At 38.4% G+C, this 13,637-nt stretch overlaps 1 protein-coding gene across 1 annotated transcript; it reads left to right on the forward strand.

Moving 5' to 3' along the window:
• The first annotated feature begins 1,065 nt into the window (after nucleotides 1–1,065).
• Nucleotides 1,066–9,064, forward strand: rcn3 (reticulocalbin 3, EF-hand calcium binding domain). Its single transcript, XM_003459390.3, has 8 exons — nucleotides 1,066–1,152; nucleotides 1,978–2,201; nucleotides 3,331–3,524; nucleotides 4,237–4,409; nucleotides 5,585–5,645; nucleotides 5,733–5,824; nucleotides 6,173–6,280; nucleotides 8,769–9,064. The coding sequence occupies exons 2-8, from the start codon at nucleotides 1,984–1,986 to the stop codon at nucleotides 8,874–8,876; spliced, it is 954 nt and encodes a 317-aa protein (XP_003459438.1). The 5' UTR covers nucleotides 1,066–1,152; nucleotides 1,978–1,983; the 3' UTR covers nucleotides 8,877–9,064.
• Nucleotides 9,065–13,637: the final 4,573 nt, after the last annotated feature.

The following is a 13,637-nucleotide window of genomic DNA, read 5'->3' on the forward strand; positions in this document are numbered from 1 at the left end:
GTTATATAAATAAAATTGAATTGAATTGAAAATTGAATTGAATTGAATAAAAGTCACCATATAAGGCTAAATAGAGAATTAGACTAAATACCTAAAGATTTCTAAAACTGTATTCAGTTCAATTCCATTTTATTTACATGGCACAAAATCAGGCTAACAGTCCCCTCAAGCACTTTATAATGTGAGGTAAACACCCTAAAGTAATATTGTGTATGTTACCACAAAAATCCTGTATTAAAGAATTAGTATGTATTGATTGCACACATTGGTAGCAACTGATAAAATGTATGAATTTATATAATTTGAGTGATAAAAACAACATGTCATCTCTTGAAAATCTGTCTGTCCGAGCCTGAACTCGTTTTGTCTTTTTTCTCTCTCCTATGCCAGCACAGGAACCAGGAGGAGCAAGGAGACTCCTTGGACTGAGACAGCACCCTCAGCACCCTTTCAAGCATCTTATTTTAATAAGCTTGCCCATGGCCTTTGTAAGAAATACAATATGTGGTCTTTCATGTATTTTTTATGTTTGGCTTTTTATAGGCACTCCGTACTGTGGTGTAAAAGCTATTAGAGATCACTACGTTTATTTAGGGTGACCATTTTTTCATTTCCAAAAAGAGGACACTTGGCTTAACATATTTAAACAATGCCTTTTCTGTGCCGTTAATGAATGGTGTAAAATAAAATGTCATATAGGCTTTTACAATCAGTAAGTGCAAAAAAAGGGGATGGTTGGTCACCCTAAATTTATTGCCAAATAGTTACCGAAAAACGGAGCTCTGACAACTTCCATCCACATACTCCAATGCCTCCCTGACCACTTCCGGGAACTACGGCGTATGTGAACCACGTGACGATCACTCCCCTTGATTCCTCGACGGGAGCGAATGATGGTTATTACGTGGACCGTTTGCATGACAACGTGGCGGTAAGAGGCCAATAAGAACTTACCTTGAAACGTTTCCCTCCCGCCCCGCCCCCATACTTTGACGAAATTTTTATTGGTTAGAATTTTCTTTAAGGCATTGATGATTGGATAACTGTGTAACTGAACCCGCCCAAATACCATTGTTTTTTAAAGTTAGCGTTTGCCAACGCGGACTGTTTCTGGAGTGACCCTGGAGTGTAAAAAGTGGCGCTACAAAGCTGGTGAGTTCATCTTTTTCTTGCATGTAAAAAGTGATGTGTCGTGCATGACAAAGCTTTTGTGTATTTATTCTATCAGAACTTTAAAAATGAATTTCAGTGTTGAGAGAGCGAGAAAGTGATTATGGATACTTTTACCTCATGATGACATGAATCTTTTACAGTGATTTGACGCTGCGGATACCAGATTTTTCTTCTTTCATCAGTGGAAATGAAAAAATGGTCACCCTAAATAAATGTAGTGATCTCTAATAGCTTTTAGACCACACCAATTTTTGCATTGTTGCTATTTAGCTTGTAGACGACTTTTAAAGCAAATAAATAAACAAGAATGACTAGCTCAGAAAAAAATGCTGGGAAAAGACTGAAGAACTCAAAGACTGTACTTATTTTGTTGAATGAAGTACAGTCTTCAAATGTTGTTGGTTCTTGGTTGTCTCCTATTCATTCATATCCCTGTGCATTTATAAATATCAAATTGATTTAAAGGTATATATATATATAAATGTAGACATTGTCATCTGCTTCAAATTAGTGGTAACTCATGCTAGTCCGGGCCCTCCTTAAGTGGAAAGATTCTTCAAAAACAATCTTCTGAATGCTTCAGGTTGAGAGCTCTGTAGTTGGCTTTTATCCTGGTTAATTCAATTGGCATTGAAGTTGGCAGTGAGCTGCCACAGTATTGTGACCTGTTGTGTTTTATTCTTTGAGTAGTGTACATGTGTTTTGCAATAGTATAATGTGCGTTATACTTTGTACTGTGTTCTCTCAAATGGTCTGTGCTCTCCATGTGTATTTGACTTTTTGTCTTCTCTTCACCCCCTGAAGTCAGTTATGATGCTGCTGAATTCATTAGCATCGCTCTACTTTCTGGCCGCTGTTGCCTTTGCTGTGCCTGCTCAGGAGAAGCGCATCCATCACCAGCCTGATCTGAGTGACCACGCCCATGATGATGCTCACAGTTTCCAGTATGACCATGAGGCCTTTTTGGGCAAAGAAGAGGCCAAGACCTTTGACCAGCTGACTCCTGAGGAGAGCAAAGATAGATTAGCGTAAGTTGGACATACTATCACAGATTTTCTAAACTATCCAGTTCTGCCTCAGGGGCGGCTGTAGAGAAATTTTCTTAGGGTGGCATGAGGATAGCATGGAAATCAGATGTTGTGGCAAAATAAAAGCCATTTCTTCACACATATGCATGTGTTAAATTCCCTAATATGTATTACATATATTACATGGTCAAATACATCAAAGGCAGTAAGTATACACACGTTTCGTATAAACATAGTCTGTAACTTTCTTAATGGCTTTAGCCCAAATAATGAAACATTTCAGTTACATAAAAAATGTGAATTTTGACTTCATGTACTGTATAAATAAACATGTAACCCAATAAGTATAAAATTCAGAAAGTGACACAATATGAGGTCTAACTTATATAAATATACACAAAATGTCAGAAATCTGCACAGTCATGAACAAATGGATAATTTTTCACCAGAAATTTAAACCTAATTTTTCATCATTTATTGACTTTAAATTTATATTAAATGTTAATTGTAGCTAGGCTCTAAGGCACAAAACTAGGCTGATATTAATGTGTTAATCTAACTGGAACTTTTGATTCTGTGTAATAATGCATGAATGACAAACTTATAGCTGTTCTGTCTAAGTATGCACCATTTCAGAATTTTTACCATTCAATGTAAAGTGCCTTGAGGCGATTAAAGTATGTGCCTCTAGTCAAAATGTAATTCCCATTTCAAAAAACAGTTACAGAATCTCTAATACTGTATTTAATATCTAATATGTTACGGTCCATGACAAAGTGGCTACAATAATTTGGTTGAATCTAATAAAGAAGCATGAAGCTTGCGTGTTTTCTGTATGCCTCCATGGATACTCCAGCTTCCTCTCACAGTCAAAAGACGTCAGTGTTTATAATCCAGTGTTATTTGAATTTTGTCATGGGTGTAACATACTGTATTGGTGAATGTGGCCTGTGGTCTAAAACATTTCAGCACTTAGCAAAACTCATTACCCAGTTCAGACTAGAATTTCACATACTCCACATTGACTAGAGCCCAAATAGGACAGTAGGATATAAAAATTAGCATTTGATACAACAGTCTGGACACTAGACATAATCACGACTTGAAACTTCTCCATCTCCCTTCACAGGAAGATAGTGGACCGTATTGACACCGACAAGGATGGCTACATCAGCCACGGAGAGCTGCATTATTGGATCAAACACCGACAGAGGAGGTACATCGAGGAAAATGTTAACAAACACTGGAAGGACTACGACAAGAACCAAGATGACAAGATAAGCTGGGAGGAGTATAAAAACACCACCTATGGCTACTATCTGGGTGTGTGTGAAACCCTAATAGCTCAATTTCTATTCTTTTCCTTTTTTCCCAATTTGATCAAATTTCCATAATCTCCTTTCCTGGCTGTTCCGCTTTTGATTTTAGTATCACCATAATAATGGAAAATAAATGTTTTAATTACAGTACAGACTAACATGCACAGTGGGTGAGGGGCACAGTATTATTTAACAAGTGGAAATGCAAATGGTTCAAATTTCCAGAGTAGGATTATTCTGTTGAAAGTTCCATCCAAAGCCCAATCACTCATTTACTGATTATTTCCTCTCAAAGTGAAGATTTACTTGTGTTTGCTAGAGTTTCTTAAAGTAGAGGCAGAGCCTTCGGCTATGAGACCTCTCTACTACAGAGCCAGCTCTAAGCTTTTACTGGATACAGACACTCTCTGCTTAGAACAGGCTTCAGACTTTTGACAAAGCTTATAGTTGATGACCCTGTGCCATCCCATAGTTCCCTGTTCTAAACTCAATCTGGATCTCAATCTGTGATGCTGGGAAACATGTCACCCCTTTTCACTTCCTTTGTGTTTATACACCACTACTGTGTGTAATTAAATTTGGCCTTTTCTGTCCCATAGTTTGAGTTTTGTGTGTGTTTACTACTTTCCCATCTGTTTCTCGTCAACCAAGTGCCCGTGGATTGTCCACACCCAAAAGACAATGATGTGCTGAAAATGAGTCTTTTCTTTTCTTAGGTGAGGATTTTGATGATGTTGATGACAAGGAGACTTATAAGTCCATGCTCAAAAGAGATGAAAGGCGCTTTAAGACGGCTGACCGAGACAGTGATGGCATTGCCACACGTGAGGAGTTCACTGCCTTCCTTCACCCTGAGGAGTTTGATTACATGAAAGATGTGGTAATTCAGGTAAAGCCTACTACTAGGGATGGGTATTGATAAGATTTTCATGATTCCGATTTCATTTTTGATTCTGTTTAATGATTCGATTCTCTTATCGATTCTTTTTAAAAAAGGAGAGCACTAAGGTCGATTAGCTTAGAACTGTTTTATATCTTCTCTTTGAACAAGATAGAAATTTAGGAGTAACATGGCCTTACAAACCCAACAGTGAGATCTTAAGAGATCCACAGCCTACGGCTCTTCAATGGGGTGTCACAGGGTCCCCAGGAAAAAAAATTGTAAATGTAAAATAATAAAATAAATATTCTTCTGTAGCAATAACAAAGTATAACATAAATTATTCTGTAGCAATTACACAAGAATATCCAGTAATGTCCCTGCCTACAATTAAACACATTCACTTACCGAAAATCGGGGGCATCTGCTGTGCAAATGGGTGCAAGCCTTTGACCACAAACTTAGTCACTGCTCGGTGACATTCGTCTATCCTGGCCTGAAAGGAGACGCTACCGGTAGACTGCAGCGAGAACTGCCAGCCAGACTCTGTCTGTCTCATCATGGTCACCTAAATGCACAGTAATGGTAGGTTTTATAATAAGGCAGATCGCGCTAACATAATATGCACTGTTAGCTGATTATTTACCTGCTGCATTAACGGGAGAGGACGTGCAAACATTACCGCTGCTGCTGGGCTGAGATTCACGAGTCCGGAGCGGAATTAAAAACACGACATTCATTTAAGGTTATCGTGTGTTTTGTGAGCAAATGCTTTTGCATATTCGTAGTGTTTCCTCCCTTAAATGAAATATCTGCTTTGCAAGTATTGCAAGTTGCCCCGTTGTCATCCGTTCTCATAAAGTATAACCAAACTTTTGAGCGTTTGAGCCGCCATATTTCCTGCCAGGTAAATGACGCTCCGCAGCGTGGTGACGTCATTCGGGGGCGACTGGAATCGATAAGGGAATCGTTTGCAAAAATGGCAAACAATTCCAAGGAATTGAAACAGTGGGAACCGGTTCTCAACAAGAATCGGGTTTCGATACCCATCCCTACCTACTACTGATTACCAGGATGTAAATGTAAATTAGGCAAATTTATAACTTGTGCATTTATAAACAAAGGCATAAATGTGTCTATCACTGGATTTTTAATTGTGAGAACTGAATGATATTGTTATGCAGGAAACTGTGGAGGACATTGATAAGAATGGGGACGGGAAGATCAACTTAGAAGAATACATCGGTAGGTTACTTACTTGACTATTTGAGCATCTACTCTCTGCACTGGAGGCTGTCAGTCCTAAATGTGTGTATTACTCTTGAATCACAGGTGATATGTACACAGCCGAGGATGGGGAAAGTGAGCCTGACTGGGTCCAGACAGAGAGGAAACATTTCTCAGAGATCAGGGATACCAATAAGGTAAAAGATCCTTAGTTCTTCAAAATGAAACTGATTTTTTTCATTAAGAAAAATAATACCTATAAACACAGTTATGATACCAATTTGACATAAACCTATAAAAGTAAAAGGATTAGTTTCAGCCTCAAAAAGTGGTCACATTACTTACCTTGAGGCACTTGTTGATGTTAATTGGCACAAAATGGAACAGGCAAGGGACAAATTGTTATAACCACTGTTAAAGCATTTTCCAAGGTTTTTGGGTTGGTCCAACTTTAAGAAGCTGCTACTCCTGGTAGCAGATTCTCAGTGCCACGTAGGAGGTTTTAGACTGTTATGGTTACTTTTAAATGTTCTCTCTGTGTTTAGGATGGGTACCTGGATGCTAATGAAGTAGGACAGTGGGTTTTGCCTGGAGAGGTTGACCATGCTGACAATGAAGCCAAACATTTGATCCATGAGACAGACACTGACAAGGTAGACTAATCTCTGTTTAAATTTAAATTCTTTAAATTCTGGTAGCTTATTTTGACATTAAAAACCAGAGCAATTATGTTTATATCCCAGTTCATTTTTCCAACAATGTAGATGTAGCCGACGAAAATACAGCACTTTATTTGGTCCGTCGTGAAAAATAGTGGCAGCTATTCCATTGTTAACTATAGCACTGTGCAAAATTCTTGAGCCCCTTCTTATTTCCGTGTATTTTGTTTCCAAGACTTTCTTGTAAATGTTAAAGGTGGTGTTGAACAATACTTCTTCAGGCTTCCTGAAGGTCTTTCAAAGTTTGTCTTTGAAAATGATCAGGTACAAAGACTGGTCTGAAAGTGACTGAAAAAGCAGATAATGTCCAGAGTTTTCAGAGAATTTTGTGTTTGATTGTTAACACTGACCTATGACTCAGTAAAGCATAAAGAAAGCATCTAACTCAAGGGGTGAACCAGTGTTGTGTGTCTTCACATAACAGACAACCAAACTAATAACCAATTTAAATTGTGTCTTTAAGTACTTTCACATTTCTTTAGTTGAATCTATGAAAAATTTCAACATGATAAAACACATTAACAGAAAAAATATTTTTGCCCCAACAAGGTGATATGCCAAAAACTCGTGTGTCTTGAAAAAATGTATTTAACAATTTTAGGAAATTGGACAAAAGGAAGATAAAAGAAGTGTCAGGCTTAAAAATCATCAACAGCAGATGAAAGTCAAGAAATAGAAAAAAAACAAGCAAAGACCCGACGAAACAGGACCTGAGAGCTGCATCTGGCCCTTTAGCTGATCCATTTACTGTTTGCTCTGAAGCCTCCTCAGAAACGGTATCAGTGGAAAGGTGATTGTCAAAAGCTGTCCTTAAGGAAGAGAAACAGGGGGAAAAGGCTGTGGTGCCAAATTACACCAAAGTAGTATAATTAAAAGCTAGTGGGAATTCAATTTATTTATACAGCACCAAATCACCACAACAATCGCCTCAAGGCACTTTGTAATCAACAATCAACCCCCTATGAGCAAGCACTTTGGCGACAATGGGAAGGAAAAACTCCCTTTTAACAGGAAGAAACCTCCAGCAGAACCAGGCTCAGGGAGGGGCGGGGCCATCTGCTGCGACCGGTTGGGGTGAGAGAAGGAAAACAGAATAAAAGACATGCTGTGGAAGAGAGACAACAACAGGTCTGATAGAATGATGAACCCAAATTTGAAATGATTGATTCAAGGTGTTTTCAGAATGGAGGAGATCAAGAGAGAGGTAAAACAGTGAATAGCCATCTGTAAAACACAGCTGATAGTCTGTTATGGTTTTAGAATGAATATGAGCCAGTGGTGTTAAGAATCTTGTCAAACTTGGTGAAATAATGAACAGTCAAGTTTTGATCTGCCATGCATTCTGGAAAGTGTGATGGCAACAGCTACATTTTCCAGCATGACAGCGATCACAAACACACTGCATACCTGAATAGAAAAAACACAGACATTAACATTAAAGAAGCAGTGTAGGATTGTCTTGATAGAGAATACAACATCAACAAAAGAGGTTTGGAATCTCCTTCAGGAAGCCTGGAGAATCACTGCTTAAAGAAATGACAAGAAAACTTGCCTGAGAGTGTTAAGTTTCTTTTGAAGAATAAATGACTTGCAGACTAGAACTGTACAGTCTGTTTTTGCCTGTATATGCTGTACGGAGTGTTTTTGTATGCTCCCCTAACCCCTAACCCTTGTACAGGGTGTATCGAAAAGCTATAGATTTTTGAAAGTAATGGATTTAGAAGCTTGAACTAAATTTTAAAATTCATAGTTACACATAATGTTTTAGATACAATTCAGTTTTATTTATAAGGCACCAAATTACAACAACAATTGGAATTTATTTTAAACAGTAAAGACCCTACAATAATACAATACAAAAGTTACAATGTTCACAAGTACTCAGTGTGTCCCCATTAGTGTCCCCTTGGGAAGACCATATGATAGTCTTACTCGACTCATACTTTTGCAGGCATGTCTGGAGTCATTGTTACTCCTATGCTACCTACTGGCAACTATGTGTTACTCACAAACCCCCTCTTTCTAACAGTACATGTTTCGATCATTACTGGTGAACGTCTGTGCAATTCAAGCACTTTGAAGTTGGTTTAATTCTTTTTGATCATTTCCATGTATTTTGAATTTTTAAATAAATTGCTGCACCTGTTTCCCTTTACTTTTTCCTAGCAAAATATAAAGAATGAGCGGTGGCTCAAGACCTTTGTACAGTACTGTAATAAGTATAAGAGTATTTTGGAGAGTTTGGTCAACACAGCGCTAACTTACAATCACTTGTCTTTGAAATAATTGTGTTAATTTTGGATTAATTATTAACAAGCTTCTTTCTGTCTCTTGCTTTTTTCATTACTCCTTCTTTTCCTTCTCTCACTCAAACTACTAAATCAATGAAACCAATGGATGGAATCTGGTGACCAAACAACAGGATGAGAGAATAACCAAGAAGGAGATTCTAGCCAACTGGAACATGTTTGTGGGCAGTCAGGCTACCAATTATGGCGAAGACTTAACGAAGAAACACGATGAACTTTGATGAAACTGTAGTTATGGGGATATCAGAGTAGGGGTGGAACTTGGGTCTGGATTATGCTGTTTTAGTTGTATAATCAAGAATGTTCTTATAACAAGCAGCATGAAAACATGTCAAAATTTGCTATCAAATGTTTGTCTGAGGGTGTGGATGGGAGGGTGTGGGAGAGATTAAAGTCTTTTTTTCTACAATTGTACTTATTATTCTTTAGACACATTATGATTTAAATTATTACAAGTATAATTGTCAGTGTTGTTCTCGAATTGTGTAAATGCAGTTGCTGGTTTCTGCCTTTTCCGTGATTGAGTTTAAAATTACAGTGTGTAAAGGTAGAGCGTTCGCCCCCATGATTGGGGGTTGGGGGTTCAAATCCACCGAATGGCAACCCTGAAGTACCCCTGAGGAAGGTACCGTCCCTACACACTGCTCCCCCGGGCGCTGGATTGGTGGCTGCCTACTGCTTCACTGAGTGAATGGGTTAAATGCAGAGAGTAATTTCCCTACAGGGGATTAATAAAGTATACAAAAAACATATTACTGCTAGATAACAGTAAGTTGCAGATTGCAGTCAACTGAATTCTGTGTGCATAATCCTAGCTACAGTGGCTGCTGCAGGACAAATATGTTTTAGCCAATTAGCCAAAAATAACATTTAGACTGTACACCATAATGGCTGTGGCCAGCCACTTTCCATTTCCTCAATCGCAGGCAGTCAGCACGTTTCTTCTAATATTTATGTTTAAAAACATTTCTGTACACACTACAAGGTCAAAACTTAGGAATGGATGAGAACTAAAACATGTTGGCTTCCACAAATCGCTCTAATTTATTTTTAATGGATTAATTATGAATTTCTAGGAAAGCATCAGTTTGCTGGAAGACACAATAATCAATGTATATTTGAGTACAACATTCTTTTTCTCTTACAGTTCTCAATCGCTATGGTGCAATGTTAATTTCGTTGGACAATTTTTATCATAGACCTTCAAAGACCTTTTTTTCCTGATGAAACAAGATGATAACTAAATAAAAACAAATGCACGGACTAAAACTATAAATAAATAAAATATTAGCAGCTTTTAGCAGATACATGACATCAATTTCGAAATAATACAGCACCTTGTTCTTGAGTTATTGCATTCAGAAGATACTTTGAGATCAAGATCACTGGGATTCAAACCCATCCAGTATTTGTATTAGATGCACCTCTGGTATCAATTTGAAACTCCTGTGTTTCCTTGTTCTCGAGGTATTGCATTCACAAGCTTGGGTGTCCATGTCGCCTGCCCAACAGGGTGACTACTCAGACTACTTAGCTTAAAACTTGGGGAGGGGACACACATTTAGGCAGACTGATGATCAAATACTTATCCTCTCCAAAGTCACTGCCAAAATAAAAAAATAGCCACTTTATGGAAGGACAGACAGTGTGCATAAAGTATCGGGGACAAACCACCAATACATGTGTGTTTATCATTAGTATTAACATTTTTGTCTATCACCCACCATTTCAGACAGAGATTCAGTTCAATCTTATTTACAGCAAAATTCACCTCAAGGTGCTTCATATTGTAAGGTATAGCCTACAATAATCAGAATTAGAAGATCTGAATTATTTGGGTAGCAGACCATTATTTGCATTAGTAAATTTTAATAAAAGATGATTTCCATCATTCACATCCATTACACACAGATGCATTCCTCTGGAGAGGGACATGCTGGAATTATGACTTATAATTTTACAGTATTATGGTATCAAACTGTTTCCAGCACATTATTGTAGAGTACAATTTAAGCTAAGTAGTCTTCAACACGGCAGACAACTATGTGATGAACATTAAAGTGCACTGGCTTATTTCAATAAATGCCATTCAGTGACAAGAAGCTTAGAAAAAAATCAAAGTGTTTCAATTCAATTCAATTTTCAATATTATTTATAAAGCGCCAAATCACAACAAAAGTCGCCTCAAGGCGCTTCATAGATACAGAGAAAAACCCAACAATCATATGACCCCCTATGAGCAAGCACTTTGGCGACAGTGGGAAGGAAAAACTCCCTTTTAACAGGAAGAAACCTCCGGCAGAACCAGGCTCAGGGAGGGGCGGAGCCATCTGCTGTGATTGGTTGGGGTGAGAGAAGGAAGACAGGATGAAAGACATGCTGTGGAAGAGAGACAGAGATTAATAACAGATATGATTCAATGCAGAGAGGTCTATTAACACATAGTGAGTGGCTGGAAAGGAAAAACTCAATGCATCATGGGAATCCCCGGCAGCCTACGTCTATTGCAGCATAACTAAGGGAGGATTCAGGGTCACCTGGTCCAGCCCTAACTATATGCTTTAGCAAAAAGGAAAGTTTGAAGACTAATCTTGAAAGTAGAGATAGTGTCTGTCTCCCGAATCCAAACTGGAAGCTGGTTCCACAGAAGAGGGGCCTGAAAACTGAAGGCTCTCCCTCCCATTCTACTTTTAAATACTCTAGGAACAACAAGTAGGCCTGCAGAGCGAGAGCGAAGTGCTCTAATAGGGTGATATGGTACTACAAGGTCATTAAGATAAGATGGGGCCTGATTATTTAAGACCTTGTATGTGAGAAGCAGGATTTTGAATTCTGGATTTAACAGGAAGCCAATGAAGGGAAGCCAAAACAGGAGAAATCTGCTCTCTCTTTCTAGTCCCTGTCAGGACTCTTGCTACAGCATTTTGGATTAACTGAAGGCTTTTCAGGGAGTTTTTAGGACATCCTGATAATAATGAATTACAGTAGTCCAGCCTCGAAGTAATAAATGAACTAGTTTTTCAGCGTCACTCTGAGACAGGATATTTCTAATTTTAGAGATGTTGTGCAAATGGAAGAAAGCAGTCTTACATATTTGTTTAATGTGTGCATTGAAGGACATGTCCTGGTCAAAAATGACTCCAAGGTTCCTCACAGCATTACTGGAGGCCAAGGTAATGCCATCCAGAGTAAGAATCTGCTTAGATACCATATTTCTAAGATTTTCAGGGCCGAGTACAATAACCTCAGTTTGATCTGAATTAAGAAGCAGAAAGTTAGCGGCCATCCAGGTCTTTATGTCTTTAAGACATTCCTGCAGTTTAACTAATTGGTGTGTGTTACCTGGCTTCATGGACAGATAGAGCTGCGTGTCATCTGCATAGCAGTGAAAATTTATGCCATGTCTTCTAATGATGCTGCCTAAGGGAAGCATGTATAATGTAAACAGAATTGGTCCTAGCACCGAACCCTGTGGAACACCATAATTGACCTTAGTGTGTGAAGAGGACTCTCCATTTACATGTACAAATTGGAGTCTATTAGATAGATATGATACAAACCACTGCAGCACAGTACCTGTAATACCTACAGCATGTTCTAATCGCTCTAATAGGATATTATGGTCAACAGTATCGAACGCAGCACTGAGGTCTAGCAGGACAAGCACAGAGATGAGTCCACTGTCAGAGGCCATAAGAAGATCATTTGTAACCTTCACTAAAGCTGTTTCTGTGCTGTGCTGAGCTCTGAAACCTGACTGAAACGCTTCAAATAAGCCATTCCTCTGCAGATGATCTGTTAGCTGTTTGACAACTACTCTTTCAAGGATGTTTGATATGAAAGGAAGGTTGGAGATTGGCCTATAATTAGCTAAGACAGCTGGGTCTAGAGATGCTTTTTAAGTAAAGGTTTAACTACAGCCAGCTTGAAGGCCTGTGGTACATAGCTGATTATTAGAGATAGGTTGATCATATTTAAGATCGAAGCATTAATTAATGGCAGGACTTCTTTGAGCAGTTTTGTAGGAATGGGGTCTAAAAGACACGTTGATGGTTTGGAGGAAGTAATTATTGAAGTTAACTCAGAAAGATCAATTGGAGAAAAAGAGTCTAACTTAACATCAATGGTACTAAAAGTAGCTGTAGATAATATTACATCTGTGGGATGATTATTGGTAATTTTTTCTCTAATGATAAGAATTTTATTTGTGAAGAAGTTCATGAAGTCATTACTGGTTAACGTTAAAGGGATGGTTGGCTCAGTAGAGCTCTGACTGTTTGTCAGCCTGGCTACAGTGCTGAAGAGAAACCTGGGGTTGTTCTTATTTTCTTCAATCAGTGACGAATAGTAAGATGTTCTGGCTTTGCGGAGGGCTTTCTTATAAAGCAGCAAACTATTTCTCCAGGCTAAATGATGATCCTCTAAATTTGTGACACACCATTTCCTCTCCAGCTTACGAGTTATCTGCTTTAGGCTACGTGTTTGAGAATTATACCACGGAGTCAGGGACTTCTGATTTGAGACCTTAGTTTTCACAGGAGCTGCAGTATCCAGAGTCGTACGTAGTGAGGAGGTAAAATTATTAACAAGATAATCGACCTCTGTTGGAGTAGCGTTCAGATAGCTGCTCTGCTCTGTGTTGGTACAGGGCATTGAAGATGATAACAGTGGGTGGATTATATTCTTAAACTTAGTTACAGCACTTTCAGAAAGACATCTACTGTGATAAAGTCTACTCTCCACTGCTGTGTAATCAATTATTGTAAATGTTATCAGACAGGAGGTGGTTTTCAGGAAACACTGTTAAATGTTCAGTTTCTATGCCATATGTTAAAACAAGATCTAGAGTGTGATTAAAGTGGTGGGTGGGTTCTTTTACATTTTGAGAGAAGCCAATTGAGTCTAATAACAGATTAAATGCGATGTTGAGGCTGTCATTCTTAGCATCTACATGAATGTTAAAATCACCCACATAATTATTT

The sequence above is a fragment of the Oreochromis niloticus genome, linkage group LG4 (assembly GCF_001858045.2).
Source record: "Oreochromis niloticus isolate F11D_XX linkage group LG4, O_niloticus_UMD_NMBU, whole genome shotgun sequence".
Classification (NCBI taxonomy): domain Eukaryota; kingdom Metazoa; phylum Chordata; class Actinopteri; order Cichliformes; family Cichlidae; genus Oreochromis; species Oreochromis niloticus.

What these genes read in the sequence shown, in the direction of transcription:
- rcn3 (XM_003459390.3), top strand. Translation starts at nt 1,984, where the DNA reads ATGATGCTGCTGAATTCATTAGCATCGCTCTACTTTCTGGCCGCTGTT. An exon ending in GAGAGCAAAGATAGATTAGC is followed by an intron (nt 2,202 to 3,330) that starts GTAAGTTGGACA and finishes CTCCCTTCACAG; the next exon opens with GAAGATAGTGGACCGTATTG. An exon ending in CAACTTAGAAGAATACATCG is followed by an intron (nt 5,646 to 5,732) that starts GTAGGTTACTTA and finishes CTTGAATCACAG; the next exon opens with GTGATATGTACACAGCCGAG.